Here is a 17,889-nt window from a genome sequence, read left to right as displayed (position 1 = left end):
TTGTCTGTATTGCTTTATTCTTAAGTTTTTAGGTTGTATGTTTCACTATAGGAGAGCCAGCTGACAAGCCCTGGTGGGTTTTATTGGCACCTCCTGCAGAATTTATTTTTTGTTAGTTATTGTTTTACTTTCCTAATCTCAACACATCTGCATGTATTATTTATTTTTTTGTATTATGTATTTTATTTTTTATGTGAAATTAACTAAACTAAACTATTTTTAAGAGAAACTAAAGCCTAGAGATCTACATTTTTTACAAGGCTGGATTAGTACCCCTCGGGGGCCCTGGACACTGAAGCTGTTGGCAGCCTGTTGCTGCAGCTCCTGCTCATAGTTCATCTTGTTCATTTCTTTCTCTGTGTGTGTGTGTGTGTGTGTGTGTGTGTGTGTGTGTGTGTTTCTTATTGTTTTTACTGTTCTTTATTCTTTTTTCTTCTTATTATTGCTGCTCTTCTAATTTGTAATAATGCAAATTTCCCCACTGTTGGACTAATATAGTATCTTACCTCTGATCTAGAGTTTCCTCCTATTTTCCTGCATGAGCTCTTGTTTCACCCTGCAGTCCAGGTGGTGGCGGTATTGCTCTCTAAGCTGGTTTTTCAACCACCATTAAACACTTAAGAAGGAGAAGAAAAAGTGACGTGGCCTTGCCTACAGCCGGAAGAGCTGAGCAGCTGAACTGGATCGCCTAAATTTTAGAGATTAAACATCAATTTAACACATCAAGTAAGTAACACTATGAGCTAAACTAAATGCAGTTGGCTGAATTTTGTAATATTGTTGAAGCTTTATATGTAGCGTTCTGTGTATTGGTTAATTTAGCGAGTGTTGGCTTGACAGGCTAGCTATTTTAGCTAAGTCGACGTTACACTGATTGATGGTCAGGTCTCTAAATTTACCAGAATTTGGCAGATTACTTTGCAGCCATGTCATTGGTGCTGTAGGATATTGGTGGTTTCGTCATTAATGTACAAAACTATGAATACATATGAATGCAGATATCACGAACGTGTCGGCGTTATGTGCACACAGTCACTTGTGTGCATCTCTTTTAATGATTTAAAATGATGATATGATGCTATCAGTGGTTTATATGTTTAAGCATAATTCTAGTGCACTGCTCACCACTTTACAGAGGGCACCTTACTTATTGTGAATGCGGTTTCTCATCTTCCAATCAGTCATTTAGTTGCATTTGTTTAATATAGTAAAATAACTGGCAGAATTAGGCCTGTCACGATAACTGCATTTGTTGGACGATATATTGTCTCAGAAATAATCGCAATAAACGATATTATTGTCATTTGAATCTTGTTATACTGCTTGCTTAGCAAATGTGACATGCATAGCCTCTTAGTGTGGCAATATTGAGGTAAAAATGTGTGTTATTTAGTTATTAACGTTGATACATTTAGAGGCCAATTGATATTTGATTTTTTTGGGACTGATACATTGGGGAGCAAAACATTCTGATATCATTATAGTTGCTGATATTATATGTATGACAAACATTTATTTTCAACCAGCCCTTAAAAACTGTATCAAATACCTTTTTTATTGTGTAAAATAACATCAATGCACTGACACAGCAGACTTACCGGGGAATTTAATGATTATAAATAACTGTAAATAATAAAAGCAAAGCAAAAAGCATATATACAACTTTAAAAAGTATAAAAGACATCAGTGCATATGGGACAGTATATCTGATACATCTGTGATAGGCCAATTGCAGCTGATAATATTGACTGATCAATGACACATAATGCTCACAGATGGCTTAAATGTTATCCACCTGATAACACAGTGCAAGTATTCAAATTGATTTCCGCACTGTTATAAAATAAATGGATAGAAGTGGCTGGAAAGGCAGACGATGCGTTTAGATATCTTTAAAAGCTGTGTTGTATTTACACAGTGTAACAAAGGTCATGCAAAATAAACATGTTCGTGTAGTAAAAAGACTTCAGTGTACCTTACTGCCTTTGACCATGGACTTGTTTTTCTTATAGTAAACTATTTTCTTCCTCTTGCACTAATGTGTCTTTTTATCTTTTTCAGAATGGTGACCGACGTGCAGCTGGCCATCTTCGCCAACATGCTTGGCGTGTCACTCTTCCTCCTGGTTGTTTTGTACCACTACGTCGCCGTCAATAACCCTAAGAAGCTGGAGTAGAGTACCCCCAGAATGGCTGGAGAGGTGAGTGCAACCTCACACTCACAGCGAGTAAAGGTTACCTGAGATGGTTCGTCATTTTCAATCATGTGCCATTATTGAACAAAAGTACAATGAACGCTACATTAATCAATTTGTTGAAAGTTGTCTCTGTGGTCAAAGTTATGACTGAAATGAGCAGGTGAATAGTTTTCATAACACACCTGCTTAAACATTTGCTAAACATGACCTGTTGTCAGTGCAATTCAATCAAATACTTCAATATTTAGTGACTTCTCTTACCCCACTTTGATTGGTGTCTTTATCATTTTAGCTAATGCACTAATGTGTTTCTTACATATAACACATGTTAACCCTCTTAAATGGCATTTTTCTTTCCACAGGTGAGATGGGAATCCCTGCCATCACCCTGGAAACAACATTCCTCCCCCTCTTGCTTTGTTAAAATTGCACAGTAGTGTTTTTTTTCTAATAAAATATGTAGATTCAATTTGCATTTGTGTTTCAATAAATTCTTTTTATTCTACACACACAGTAAATACATTCACATCAAGTTATTGTGCAGAATTCAAAATATGTATTTCAAGTTAATTAATATTTTAAGCTTATTTCAAGTTACAACAGTATTATCTCAGTCACAGTATAATCAATTTGGTAAAAACCAGTCTGTCACTGGGATAACATATGGTTATTACATTTAAAAAGAAAAAGACTATTTTAACAGTTTCTCTCATAAAATATATGAATATATATATGGTAATAAAATACCTGGAAATCAAGGTATTAAAGGAATGTGCCAATATATTTAATAAACATTTATTGCCTATAAAAATATACACCCACCCTTGGACTTTAATGTTTTATTACATTAAGTCACTGGGAATATGATGAGACTTTGGTTAAAGACATTCACTGGAATGATTTTTTTTTTAGATTCCCCTCAAATACTTTTTAACAACCTTATTGTGGAATGATTTGATATGTTTCTTCTTAAGGTTTGACCTTCGAGATACAAGTGTGTTTATCCTAAAATCACTTGCCACACATTGATCACACATAGGTGATCTTAATTCAATGATATGTCTAAAATCAACCTTCGGCATTAGTGATAATTTAGGTTTTTAACAATAAAGGGCTCGAGTTCTTGTGCAATCAGTGATTCTTACATCTTCACTTACTTCGAGCTGTAAACTTTCATCCACTGAGGGTTCAGTGTTGTAAAACAAATCATAAAAAGTCCAATGTGGGTGAATAGTTTTTTATAGGAATTATATGCAAAACGCGCAACCTTTAGAATAATTACATTAAATACACTTCACTCTCACATCTAAGCCCACAACGGGAATAATGAGGTTATAAAGGTGCTGCTGTGCTCGTTGGAATAAAAGTCAATCCTTTGCTAGACTAGAACAAATGGCTGACTGTGGAAATATTTATCAGTGCAGAACAGTACTGGTCATGAGTGCGTGTCACTACATTTTTAGGGAGGGAGCAACAGAAGGAAAGGACTCGCATTACAAAGTGTGAGGTACATTAATGGTAGCTGAAATGTTAAGGGATATTTCAAGTTTCTGGATTGTTAATTAGCTAAAAAGCTTGAATGAAAGAAGTTTGTGTCTCCTCCATACCTCAGCACACTGTTGTGGTGTCATTGGGCAAGGCACTTAACCCCCAGCTACAAGAGTAAAGCTCCTAGGTCTGTCTGTGTTGCACCGCATGCCTGAAAACATGCATGCTCCGGATATTGAATAAATAAGGATAAAATTGTTCACATTAATATGCCCAAAATAATCCTTCTGTGATGACTATGTCACCCCTTCCCCCACATTCCTTCCTTCTTTGAAATGATTTTGATCTTAATATGGTAATTTAGTCTCACATTAAGAAAAAAACATACATATACTGTATGCACCAGGGCTCTTGTGTGCAGTTTCTAGGCTTCTCCACACAGCGTCACTGTCTCACACATGTTCACAGGCTCAGGGAGCGGCATCACTGGAGGAGTTTCCTCAACCTTCAAACACAAAATATTACAGACTGGTCAAGTCAATTGATTTATTCATGCTGATCGTTGGTCTCTGTGAACTTTAATAGTGATTCATCTGTGTTCACCTGTTGTTCATCAGTCTCTGGAGCAGTTTCTATAATAGTGTTTCCTTTGTAGTGGAAACTCCGGCCCGTGCTCTTCTTTAGTGCTTTAGAGGTCAGCTGTATGGCACCCTCTTTCCCTGATACACCTTCTGAGTGAAATAAAACACTGACATTAGCTCTGGACATAAGTCATTTACACACAGGAAGGGTGGAACTCAAAAAGCAATTTTATGCTGACTAATTATGACAAAAGGAAGAAGTCTTGTATAATGAGATATTTGTATGGGAACCATCAGGATTGTCTAAATTTCCGGGGATATATAAATGTGGACAATTCAAACCAATGTTCATAGGAGCATTGTAGCCACAAGTATACATCCATGGGTTTGTGAAAGGCGCTATATAAATCACACCTATTATTATTATTACATATTGACAGATATTTAATATGGAAATGAACTTCTGTCAATCCTTCACTGATTGTTTGGCTGAACGCTCTGTTTTGGTCTTCAATGACCCCTGAGGGAAATATCTGGCTCTTTATTGGCTAAATGCTTCACTGTTTGGGGCTGGGCAGGTTTACCAGAGCTTTTAAGTGTAAATCCAAAACAATGATCTAAAAAAAAGCTACAACACCCAATTGAAATGAGAGAAATGGTATTATCAGTTAATTTATGTCTCTGTTTGTCACTTTAAGCTACAGTAATAATAACTATGCAAAACCCTGTAGGTAACTTACTCAGACACCGGTCCATAGGTCAAAGGTCTAATACCACAGACAAATGTGTGTGTGTATGTGTGTGTGTGTGTGTGTGTGTGTGTGTACATGCCTGTCAGTGACAGGTGTCGGTGGAGCCCAGGTCTGATCAGCTTCCAGACCTTCATGGTGGCGGAGTGCTCATTTGCAGGTGAGGGTGGGTTAGTGCTAATAGGGGATGTTTTACTGTCACGTGTGGGAGAGGTTTCAGATGACCCCACCCTCCGGATAGGGATGCGGCTTACATGAGGCTGCAGCTCACACCTGGGCAGGCAACAGAGAGGTTAACATAATTTACAACTCCCTAATAAAAACATAGCATTGGAAACTAACAACCAAGCAACACAATGTTACATATTAGCAATACATGGGAACTCCTAATTTTCTTTCTTCCTTCCTTTATATATAAAATTTGCAAATGTCAACAGTTGCCAAATTTCTTCTCCTTTTGCATCAAAATTTTAACTGCGAGTTTTAAAAAAAAAAAAAGCCCTAATATACATACATATACATAGAGTAAGCACACTCACTTGCTAAATTTGATAGAGGAAAGGATGTGTTCAGGCTCCGAGTCTTTAGCAGTCTGTGACAGATAGACATTACAGTGAGACTTAATAAACCTGGGGAAGTACACTTAAATGGAATAAATGGCAGAACAAACTGGTAATAGAGGAGATGAGGACAATTAAGTGTCTGTAAGTGAGTTAACAAAGTATGTTAACCTCTGTACGGCCTTCTGTGGTTTGACGAGTGATGGTAACAGTTCGACACCCTCTCCCCACACGCCCAGGACGGCTGGGGAGAGGCATTCTTGACCAACCCGCTGAACTGGGTCCACCAGCCTGAAAGTCTGGGCAGCTGAGGCCTGTAAACCAATGACAAGGGACATAAATACAAAGGACGGAGAGAGGAGAGGAGAGGAGACACATTGGTGGGCAGATGAGTGACAAAATATTCAAAGATAGACATTTATTACTGGTCAAGATGTTGATTGTTGATTTTTACAAACAGAGTCTTGCCTTAACTAAACAAGTCAGGATACTGAAATGTCTTGAGGTGGCCTATATAGTTACAAAGAAGTTGCATTTATAGAGATTTCACAGAGTCAAAAGAGATTAGAGACAGAAGTTGCTTCACAAAGGAATAGTTTTTATTCCAGAGGTTAAACAGAGAGGCGGTAAAAGACAGCAGCACATTCAAGGAGGTGATATTTGTAAAGATGTTACACAGACAAACACTTATTGTAGTCTGGTATAGAAGATTAGCACCACATTGATAGAAACAGCACAATTCTCATAAGGAGTATAATGCAGAGAGACCTAGTGAGAATGTGACTATGCATACAGTGTGTTTCCACCTAAAGCTTTTTGTGTGTGTATGTGTGTGTCTGTGTCATTCTGGATGATAATATATAAGCTTTAGGACTAAAACCACTGGGGAACAAGACATCAAAGTTCACAGTGAAAAAGCAGAACTACAGTATACTCTCCACACTTGTCAGGGCGTTGATCTAATTTGAGAGTTTATAATAAATATACACTGTATTAAATGGAGTGGGCATTAGCTACATGACAATCATCATAGTGAGCATCAAGTAAGACTTCTATGTCCCTAGAGAACAATATGAGAACATTTGTAGAAGTTTAATTTGTTTTTGCTCCTGTTCTCCTGTAGCTGAGATCTCTCTTTTAAGCCCATACTGCCTCTTTGGGAACGTTTACAACTACCTAAGAAAGGATAGTGTTGCCAGTTTTTGTTGGTCATCGCTCTAATTAGACTTTTCTTTCATGAAAAGGTAATAAAAAGTCCTAAATATGCCCCTTAATGTCCAAATATAACTGTAGTCATATACAGTATCTATATATATATATAATTTTTTCTTTTAATGAGTTGTATAACTCAGATTTAAACATACATTAGTTTAGGCCTGTATATTCAAAAAAGCCACCCTCTACATTGTAGCTTGCAAAAACAAGATTTCTTCAGATTGAAGTTAAAGCAGACGCGGAGGCAACATGGATCCCTTATCAGATCACCTGGATTATATAGTGATCTGGTAAAAAAAAAAAGGAATGAGCAGAGCCTCCAAGATCTACTGTTTTACAAAAGATACCAGAGCAAGGCACACCATAACTACAATGTCACACAGCATCAGAACAGACAATAGCTACAACAAGGCAAGGCCAGATATTCTGAAATTTATCGATTATTAATCTGGTTTATCTGCTGTTTGTAATACCCTCTCTCCAGGTCACACACCATCTGCCTCTCAGTGCATCGTCAGTGCATCTAAAAATCGCTGGTCCTTAAAACACAGACCATAATCAAGGTACTTAGTTTGATGACAACACACAAAACTAAATTACAGACAAATTACCATAAAGTCCACAATTGATCTATGAAGCGTACATACAGTCTGAGACAACAAAATTATTTCTCATCTCTGCTAACCACAAAATATATTAACTTTGACAATTGACAGCCCATTACATACCTGCCACGCTCACCCTGTTTACACTAGGAAGGACACATATACAGTACGCTTAATAAATAATGAATATAACTAACATTATATATGAGGAATTAAATGTTTTTCTTCACCACTTTGATGGATCATAATACAATTTAAAAACTCCACATTTTATTTACATCATAACTTGACTTAAATCTTATAAAGAAAATTATAAACTCCTGCCAACTTTGACTTGGTCAATCTGTTGGAGACAATGAACAAAACAAATACTTTTTTATATGATATTGCTAGTTGGCAAAACTGCTTCAAAAACCTTTTTTCTCTTTTCTTTTTTTTTACCTCCAAAGAAACTAAGGTTTCACCATCCATTAGGATTTGAGCCAGTGATGGTGCACATGAGGTTTCTGGCATTAGGCTACTCTGTGAACATCATAATGTCAAGACCAAGATAGGACTGACACTGGAATGATACATATTTCATAACGATCACTGAAATCAATCATCCACTCACATTAAATATTAAAAAAAACAGTCAATAGAAATTAAATAAAGTGTAGAGAGTGCTCAGTCATACACTAAACTAGCTCCAAATAGGATTATACCAGAAAGTTGTGGCAGCGTTCTACATATAAACATGAAAAAATTAAATTAAAATACAATACAGCAAACAAAAGATCAACAGGTGCTTTAAAAGATTAAACAGAAACATATGCCACATTATGTTCAGTCTTATTATTCAAAAAAACCTGTTCCTCAAACATTAAACAAATCCAATAAACAAGTCACTCTCATAGTGTTGAAAATTAAAGTGCAGTATGTCGAATGTTTAAGTATTTCATTCATAGATGACAGCTCCTGTTTAATATGAATGGCAACTATGTGAAAAAGAAGAAAAGCTCACAGCCCTGTCAATCTGCACAGTTATTCTTCTTATTAGCTTATTACTTGTATACAGACTGAAAAGGAAACTTAATCTAAATGAAATCTCTTAGTATAGTGTTTCCAATATTATCCACTGTACATTCTGTAAGTCTTAGGGGACGATAAAGGTTATCCAAGTCTAGCCAAGCATCTTTCATTCATTCACTAACCGGCCTGCTTCGTTTAGTAAAGAATGTCCACAAGATAGACACCACAGGATGTTATCCAATGCTTCATTAAAGGCTGAAAATAAAAAGGAATAACATTTGAAAATTACCTGCACCGTCAAGTGTATTATTTATCCTAAAGGTGCTAGTAGGTATATGTAATTACAGATATGTGCAGAAGGAGAAACGGTAATATTTTGAGAAAAAGTTAGAAGAGCTAGCACCAATGATGTTTCAGACGCGAACATACACAAACACACAGTAGATCAAATAGTGATTTGCACTTGTTTTGACCCAAGTGGAGTACCAGGCAGATTCAGGTTTGTGTAAAGACAATCTTCATATTTCATACACCTGTTCGTCTGATACTCCACTCACTCAATACAACACACACAGATATATTTCCAAGCTCACAAAAGGAAAGGTTAAACTCAGTCCTGAGTGGGCCCAGTTGGAGAGTTGGTGGCTGGTGGTAGGCTCTGAAGAAGCAGGGGGCTCAGTTTGGAGAGCAGCCCGGGGCGGGGAAGTGCCTGCAGGGAGGGGAGCAAGGTGGAGAGGCTGGGGGGCTGGAGGGAGTACAGACCTGTCATACTGACGGAGGCCGGGAGGGGACAGGAGCCTGCTGCGCACACTGAGGAAGACGAGGAGGAAGAGGAGGAAGGGGGTGAGAGTGGGGGGCGGGTGGGAGTGTGGCTGTTGCTAGGAGACCGTAGGATGGAGCGGTGGTGGGGCGGGCGTCTCTTCTCCTGAGGCTTAGCGTCTACAGGGAGAGAGAGACACACACGCGCACACCAGCTCAGACACATGCGGGGGTCGTAGACACACTAACACAAAGTGGCTACATGTTGAAACTGCCCTTTACTTTGACAGCCATGTACTGTGAGGATGAAGGCGACAAAATTCATACACACACACAAACATACAGCAGCAGCAACAGGAGGGGTGCTGGGGTCATGCAGGGGTCATGCATGGTACAAGCTGTAGGCATCTGGGGTGTGAAGTCATACCATGTATTTAAAATCAAGTGAATGTCATCATCATTAGCTGATTTTGCATCACAATCACATGGCACATCGATTATCAACCAGCCACCATCTTTTCTTAACAGCTCCAAAAGAGGAAACAGACACTGAGTGAGAAAAAAGCGAAGAACACCTAGAAAAAGGTAAGGAAAGGTAAGGTAACATCCACTTACCCCTGACAGGTCCGAGCGCCTTGTTGCTTCCGCGTACGTTGCTGTGTGTGCTGTTGTGCTGTGTGTGAGTTCGGGGTGGGGGGCAGCCAAAAGTAAAACTCGGGGAACTGTGAACTTTCGGGGATGGCGTCTGACTGCTGCTGCTGTGGCTGTTGCAGCGAATGCGACTGAGGGTGTTCTCTGATGCCGAGCCAGACAGACAGCTGTTCGGAAAAAATCAAGACAAACACACGAAACACACATATTCAAATGAGTAATATAAATTTTAAAAAAGACACTATTTTAAACGGAGTATTCAAACTCCATGTGAACTCACTTGCTGAAGCTCTTTGGCGGTGACGCCTTGCTGCCGCTGTGGTGTGTTCTTGGTGGAGCATGGACATGTGAGTTCAGGCCTTTGGTGTTGCGGACATGCTTGAGGATCCAAGCTCGGAGGTTGGTCAGGCAGCTGTGCTCAGACAGCACCAGTCGAGGCCAGGGGTTACACTCTGCCATATCCAGTGCTGAGATAGCAACGGCACGACCCACCTGATGCACAAAAAAATGCAGTTTTCTTCATACCCACCTCATATTGAAAGATAAATTTGGTTACGAAATTAGTTTTAAAACCTAAAATTGAATTAAGTCAATATCTTGGGGGGCGTGTGTGAAGAAATATTGTTCACTGTAACTAAAACACTTCACATCTTGAAACTAACCACTCATGACTTCCTACCTGTTCAAATATTTCTGGAGTATATTTTGGAGGGAATGATGGAGGTGGAGGGGGGGTCGCCCGTCCGTTGTCGTGGCAGGCCGGTGGGATAGTGTTCATGGCTTTTCCTGTGTTGTAGTTGCACTCTAAAGTGTAGCTAGTGGAGAACCAGTGACAGAGATGTAAGTTTAATGATAGCTTGGGAGACAATTTGAGAATAAACAAGTTCATTGTTATCTTCATTTTTACTATGTACCTGAGTAAAAACACTATGAAAGTATGGAGATAATCTAATTCCAGAAGAAAACTGAAAATGATTTAAAACCTTTGTTGTTCTTTTTGAATTGATCACACTGAACATAAGTTGTTGCATTGGTGTCCATCCCATGATATCTGACCTGTGAAGCAGACCTATGGCCTTGTGAATAGCCACCCGCCCGCTGCCTTCCTTAGACTGGCCATCTCTCTTGTCCCGAGCGTACATGTTTTTCTCAGAGAAGTTACAGCCCAGGAAATCAAAGTGTGCAGAGTTCACAGCAATCAGCCTTGGATACAACATGTTCTCCACCTGCAGACAGAGGAAGCAGAGTACAGTTGTAGTACTATATCTGCTGGGGATAAACAAATGTGCTATTAGGCCTGCACGATTAATCGAATTTTCATCGTCATTGCGATGTGAACGTTCGCGATGAACCCATCGCAAAAGCTGGTCTGTAATGCGATAAATTGGCCACGCACACTTTTTTTTTTTTTTCGTGGCGTCCAAAACATTTTGCCTTGTAACAGTAGACCAATAAAATTGATGAGTAGTTCACAGAGGTCCAATGAAATTGTGTGATAAATCAAGCACGCTTTATTATTGTAAATCAGTCATTTGTACTGACTCTCATCAACATGGAAAATACTCGAAGAAAATCATATGATGCGGCTGTTACGTACTTTATTATTTTTTCACTTTGCTTCATGGTTGATACACGTTGTCGTCCGACTCGTTCATAGGAGAGAACGGGAGAGTTCGCTCAGTAGGTAAGTTTTAATTCAAAGCAAGACGTACAATGACAGGTGCCAACGAGGTAGATTACTCCAGTAAAAGTAAGACTTAGTTTAATGACTTAGAAGTCGCCAAATTACTTACTTTAACGAATTTCGTTAGTTTATATAATGCAGATTTGTAAAATATTACTTTTATGAGGGTCACAGTCACAGACTGGAAAAACTTAGCATTTGATAATTGTGATAGCAGCGGTGCAGCAGATGTATTGAAGTCCATGCAGCACGCTGTATGCAAACTAATATTAAGCATATATCCTATTCATTACAATGTCCATGGACATAAATTGAGTTCTTTTGCCTTAATAATGATAAAATAATACACAATAAATGCGTGATGGCTGTCAGGCATCGCCAGACCAACCATAGCTAATATCTCATATTACAACGTGGGACACCTGAGGCTTAAAATCCGGCGTGGCTTGTACAAGTACAAAATTGATTTTCTTTCTAAAATTAGAGCATGCGGCTTTTAATCAGGTGCGCTCTGTAGTCCGGAATTTGCGGTAATTACAATCAGCTATTCAGTGTTTTAGAGTACCTAAAAGCAGGGAATCTTTTAAAGCTGAAAATCTGAAAGAGACAGGAACTGTATGCAAACTTTAAATATTTTCTTATTTATCGCAAGTCATATCGTCATCGCAATATTGAACAGTGTGATCGCACATCGCACATTTTGCTGATATCGTGCAGGCCTATGTGCTATCATTACCACTAGTCAAATGAACAACTGTATTTAATAAATTCAATAATCTTCACCTGCTGGCTCTCGTCAGAAAGACTATTTCCATACATGAAGCATCCGCGTTTGGAGGCGTGGCCATGTAAGTCCACATAATATGCCACACCTCCCTCCTGGGGTGGGATTGATTCCTGTTCCTCCTCCTCCTGTGGTTCTGGTGACTCCACAGTAACAGGAGCTACAGTCTCTACAGAGCTCGACGAGCTGTTCTGGTCCCCTTTGCCCACCTCTGTGGTCTCCCACGAGTTTTCCTCCATCCCCATGGGAACTTCTGCCTGGGGGGGATTTGCGTCTTTCTCTGCATTTCGTTGGTTCAGGCTGACTTCGAGGGCCGTGAGGGGAGGAGACTGATGCTGATTGGCTGGCTTGGTGTTGAGGGGAGGGGCCTGTGTGTGTGTGGGGCTGTTACAGCGAGTCCCAGGGTTTGTATTGCGCACACGGTTGTGTGTGTGGTGGTAAAGCAACAGTGTTTTGGCTGCGTAGATGGAAGGGTGCAGCTCAGGGCTGGGGTTCAGGTACTGTCTATTTAGGTTCACACCCCTGGAATCAGTCCTACAGAACAGAGAGAGATTGATACATCAATTAGTTATTACATAGAGCTTGAAAATCAATTAATTCTGCCATAGTTCTTACATACTGGTGTTTGTTTAGATAAAGAAAGGTTAAACCTGTATTTGCTTAAAGGCTTAACATCACATAACCTGGCTTCTCAAACCTGACCTAGATTGGACACTGCTGGCCTTTGGTGAACAGGGTTTTTCATTACAGGTGAAAATGTTATTTAATTTAATTTAAAATTGAGGTTTAACGGACATTTATGAACATTAAAATTCTATCAAACTAGTCTATGTCTAGGTGAGACATAAGGAGAAAAAGGGAGTAAGAGAGCAAGAGAACACACTTCTTTAGTTTCATCTGTGTCTGTGTAATTAATAATGACCAGAGGTTAACTTAAGACAGCATACTTATATAGTAATACTGTGGTCAAGTAAGGGTTTAACAGAGGTTCATTAGTTTAGAGTATGGGTCAATGCACACATGTATTTAGGAGAATCTGGGCAACACTGAGAGAAACTGGAGGCTTGGCTTACATTGACCAGTCTAGGTGTATGAATGTGCAGTTCTCACCTGTAATGCCCTCGGACAACCCCGTCTGGGTTGAGCATTGGAATGAGCTTGAACACAAACATGTTACGAAGCGCATGGGCGCGTGGGTCGTCTCTTCTTAAGATGAAGTTGAGAAAACCGTTAAAAACAAAGGATGATGGAGTTTCCCCGGGGTGCACTCGACTGCTGAGGAAAAACACCTGCAAAACACACGCAGAGACACAAATGCCAAGTTTCAGCTTCACGCTGCTCTGATATCATTGAATGCCATCATAAAAAAAGCAATTATGTCACTCATTAGAAGAGAGAATAATGATTGTGTGTTTTTTTGATTGATACCCTTTTGCCAGAGAATTGATGAGGTCTTGGAGTGTTGGTGTCAGGAAACAGCTTAGGGAGCCGGGGTTCTCTCTCCTCTTGCATCCTGCTGCAATTTGTCACAGTGAGCAGGTCCACCCTGTTGCCATCTAGAGAGTGGCACAGCAACTCCCTGTGGTAATACACAGTACCTGGTGCACTGGCAATGAGAGCAGAGGATAGTGATGGAGGGGAGAAAGTTAGAAAGACATCATATACACACGAAACAACGTGTATTCTGTATTTGTTGTGTTTTACCTGCTCGGAGTGAGCTGAACAGCATTGGGGTAGCTCTCATCCAACTGCTGCAGCATCTCCTGGCACTCATTGTATGAAAATGGGTAGCAGAAGGAGAAATAGGTGGTTGCCCCTCGAACCTCCAAGAGGCGGTGAGTGAATGATAGGATGAACTGGTTATCTACAATCTGGACAGCAACAGAAGGAAGAAGAGACACATTATTAGAAAGATAATAATAGCTGACAGCACTCTGCTTCATCCATCCAGCTGCTTTTGGCTCCTCTTTAGCCCGGAGTCTCTCCCTGAGAGCTTCTGAGTGTGTGTAAGTACCTCAGAAGTGGGTCGGTCTCGGATCCTCTCCCACCGGTTCTTGCCAGGTAAAGTGCGTACGAGAGGAGCCATGCCTTGACTGTAAAGCTTCCTCTGGTTGTTCATGTTCATCACATTTATCTTCATTATCTTTCCAGATGCTGCACCCCGCACACTGAAGTAAAACCATGACCTGAAACACAAAAACACAATATGAGATGCTCTAAATAATGTAGTTTACTGTAAAGGTTGTGTCCAGCAACTAAACACACTCAATTTTTACTTCATTTCATTTCCTTGTTTTAATAATAGAACAGTAAAATATTAACAAAATATGAAGTCACCTGTTTCCATTTTCATGTTCTGAGCCAGCGCAGTCTGGCTGCGTCCACACATTGAACTCATAGTCAGGGGTAATGTTTGGCACTGAGGGGGCGCTCCCGCTGGAAGCCGTATCAGCAGTAGGGCTGGAGTTGCCCTTCTCCACCTTCTCCACGCGGGCCAGGTTCCCTGAGTCAAACTTGGAGCTGAACACAATATTACCAAAGCGAGCCTCCATTGTTTTGAACTCTGGACTCTTCACTTTTCTCCCCTCAGGTCCTTGGTGAGATGCCAGTCAGCAGTGTGACATTAGACAACCTGTTACAAAATCATACAAACACAAAATATATTTACACTGATAAGATAAAATAAATACATAAATAAAGAGTTAAAAGGGTGGTACATGAATTGAAATAAGCTAAAATATGAGTGATATGAAGATCCTACAAACTCAACCAAATAGTATCTGTAAATAATAAATATCTTTTGAAATATCTTGATGATAGTTTTATCCACTCATAACGCTGGTTCTACTGTATCTACAATTTGGCTTGGCTAACAATTTCTTTATAATATCTTTCTGCCATCAGTGAGAAAATGAAACGTAGCTTTAACTGTAATTATGACTTAGTTATAATCAGTGTAGGGGAGTAACTAGTTATACATGTAATGGTGCTACATCATTTAATTACAAAATAAATGTAACTGTAATCCGTTACAGTAAAAATGTGTAATTAAATTACAGTAACTTATGAAAATGTTGATTATTACAAAAGGGGTTACATCTGAAGCCAGACCTTTAAGAATTTGCTCAGGAGGGTTTGTTCCCCCTATTTTTAATATTTAACATGTTACTGAATACATATTGCTGTTTTTAATTCTTTGAAATCAATATTTTTGTTTATATTTTGGAAACAAATCATGATGTAGACCTTATTTGAAGCACACATGGATTTAAATGGTGTTACAGTACCAATTGAGCCCATGCCAGACTTTTGACTTTTTTCATAAAATCTACATGAAATAACGAATGCATTTTCAAATGAGAGATAAATCTTGCTTAATAAGAAATCTTCTCCCTTATACATCATCAGTGTCCATGAAAAACACGTGAACTTAGATTTTGGTGCTTAATGAATACACTTACCCTAACAGCTCAAAACATTCATTAGAAAATTTGAAAAATAATCAAATATAATAAATTACATTACTTTGATTAAGTAACAGTTACATTACTTATATTACATTTTAAATAAAGTAACAAGTCATCTGTAACCTATTACACTAATGGCACACACTTCAGTCTATATAATATAAATCCAGTCAAGTAAATAAATGACCAACTCCCACTTTGTCCCCACAGGGACCTCTGGCTGTGATGCAGGACTGTGAAACGATGCAAGTCAACAGATAACAGCGACAACCTGCGGCCAATCAACAAAAATGCAACTAAAAAGCAAAACTATAAGGAATATTTTCCCCAGTCAATGACAGCCAGATCTCTGCACACTACCGATGTATCACTTGGGGTTGCAGAAACACTGTCATTGTCGCTATTTGCCTTCTTATAAATGACCCGATCATGTATTGTTATCCTGTCCTGCAAAATAAAACAATGGCTGCTGTTTGTTGTCAGTAAAAGCAACACAGAAATAACAACAGCTGATCGAGGAAAAATACAGCAAGAGCAAAAGGTGAAAAAAATATGACAAAATGATGTGATTGATACTGGTTTATCTGTGCAAATTATTGTTAATACTGACAACCATGCAAGCATTGGTGGTCAATGTCAGATAATGTTGGTAATAATAACGCTAGCATCCGTCTCTAAGCTACCGAGGCTAACTACCGTGCCAGCAGCAGCCCTTTTCCTCAACGACAGTCTTTTCTTTTTTTAAGCATATACACGGAGGGTTTTCGTCGTTGCATTGCCATCAAATATTATCTGCAACAATGCGCTTACGTGAAGTGATGAATTATAAGTCTTACTCAGCTATTTTCGATCGATGTCCATTTTTGTTTTCACCGTCCTTTTCTCAACCCCTCAATTCATCGCTCTGCGTGCTGCGTTCAGGGTTCTCTGGACAAACGAGCATTCACTGGAAATTTCCTGTAGTTAACGTCAAAGTAGCAGGAGTTTATCATTAACAGCAAGGGTTGAGGAGGTGACTGTGGAAATATAATAGGTTACAGTTTGCTTGTTACCCTATTTAAAATGTAATAAGTAATGTAACTTATTATATTTGATTACTTTTTAATTACTTTTCTATTTTTTATAACAAATGGTTTCAGCTGCTAGGGTAAGTGTACCTATTTGGCCCACTGACATCTAAGTTCAGGTGTTTTTCATAGGTACTGACATGATTTATGAGGGAGACAATTTCTTATCAAGCAAGATTTATCTCTAATTTGAAAATGTATTCATTAGTTCATGCAGGTTTTGGAATATGAAATAAAGATATGTTATGGAAAAAGTTAACAGTCTGACATGGGCTTAATTAGTACTGTGACACAATTTAACGGGGTGGGGGGGGGGGGGGGGGGTATGTTGTCAGATATCTGGCAATAAAGATTTCCTAAGTTAATCATACTCATCAGTTAGGGATGTTAGGGCTATCTTTAGGCGTCCGTCAATTTGAAGAACGGTTGCATTGTGGCAGTGTTACAACAACACAGATAAGTACCTTAAAAAAATAGTGCTCTCAGCCATACTTCCTGCTCTCTATAGTGCTCTCTACCTTTTCTGGTTAATGCATGTTACAACTATATACCCAACCAGTAGACATGGACCCACATTAGCATTCATTTGAAGGTATTGGGAACTTGGTGAATGTTCCTTCTCCTTTTAGTTTGGTTTTGCTCTCACCATTTTCCTGAGGAAAGTATCCAGCTTCTTTAGCTGCTAAATGCTCCACTAGACTATATTTCCCAGGTAGTTGTAACTGAGTCTGTCTGCTGTTTGGTGCTGGGTAGGTAGCGTACACTGGGTTTATCACTGGGTTTATCACTGGGTTATCTGCTGTGGCTGGAAACAATGCTGATGAGTGCAGTAAGAGTTGATCCAAAATGGGGAAGTTGTTGAAATGAAGAACCATGGTGTCAGGTGATCATTTTCTATAGCTTTGTACTGGTATTAGCCAGATCTAACTTAAGAGAAAATGAACTGATGGCTGCAGACTTCAATCAAACTGAAATATATGGCACTTTGGTGGTTTTCACAAGAGTTACTGTGTTTAGAATGAACTACAGGCATGTTTAAGCTGCACCCCCAGAGGATAAAGCAGAAAGGTT

General features: G+C 39.1%; 2 protein-coding genes across 2 annotated transcripts; one reads left to right on the top strand and one right to left on the bottom strand.

The window, feature by feature from the left end:
- Nucleotides 1-722: 722 nt before the first annotated feature.
- ost4 (oligosaccharyltransferase complex subunit 4 (non-catalytic)) lies at nucleotides 723-2,672 on the top strand. The gene is made up of 3 exons (XM_053337289.1): nucleotides 723-726; nucleotides 2,062-2,200; nucleotides 2,560-2,672. The coding sequence occupies exon 2, from the start codon at nucleotides 2,063-2,065 to the stop codon at nucleotides 2,174-2,176; it is 114 nt and encodes a 37-aa protein (XP_053193264.1). The 5' UTR covers nucleotides 723-726; nucleotide 2,062; the 3' UTR covers nucleotides 2,177-2,200; nucleotides 2,560-2,672.
- A 27-nt stretch (nucleotides 2,673-2,699) lies between these two features.
- On the bottom strand, nucleotides 2,700-16,704 carry agbl5 (AGBL carboxypeptidase 5). The gene is made up of 17 exons (XM_053337279.1): nucleotides 16,588-16,704; nucleotides 14,622-14,916; nucleotides 14,299-14,470; nucleotides 13,989-14,155; nucleotides 13,713-13,890; nucleotides 13,395-13,573; nucleotides 12,284-12,818; nucleotides 10,873-11,042; nucleotides 10,496-10,631; nucleotides 10,097-10,308; nucleotides 9,781-9,983; nucleotides 9,169-9,345; nucleotides 5,747-5,889; nucleotides 5,555-5,607; nucleotides 5,098-5,288; nucleotides 4,289-4,416; nucleotides 2,700-4,190 (listed from the first exon to the last, which is right to left on the bottom strand). The coding sequence occupies exons 2-17, from the start codon at nucleotides 14,834-14,836 to the stop codon at nucleotides 4,110-4,112; spliced, it is 2,940 nt and encodes a 979-aa protein (XP_053193254.1). The 5' UTR covers nucleotides 14,837-14,916; nucleotides 16,588-16,704; the 3' UTR covers nucleotides 2,700-4,109.
- Nucleotides 16,705-17,889: the final 1,185 nt, after the last annotated feature.

The sequence above is a fragment of the Scomber japonicus genome, chromosome 17, assembly GCF_027409825.1.
Source record: "Scomber japonicus isolate fScoJap1 chromosome 17, fScoJap1.pri, whole genome shotgun sequence".
Lineage (NCBI taxonomy): Eukaryota > Metazoa > Chordata > Actinopteri > Scombriformes > Scombridae > Scomber > Scomber japonicus.
This window is presented reverse-complemented; position numbering and strand designations above follow the sequence as displayed.

Bases quoted from the DNA above. Each gene is read 5' to 3' on its own strand.
- ost4 (XM_053337289.1), top strand. From the start codon at position 2,063: ATGGTGACCGACGTGCAGCTGGCCATCTTCGCCAACATGCTTGGCGTG.
- agbl5 (XM_053337279.1), bottom strand. From the start codon at position 14,836: ATGGAGGCTCGCTTTGGTAATATTGTGTTCAGCTCCAAGTTTGACTCA. The intron at 13,574-13,712 runs GTATCAATCAAA...TGTGTTTTGCAG, and splicing joins ATCAATTCTCTGGCAAAAGG to GTGTTTTTCCTCAGCAGTCG. The intron at 4,417-5,097 runs GCATGTACACAC...TATTTCACTCAG, and splicing joins CCGACACCTGTCACTGACAG to AAGGTGTATCAGGGAAAGAG.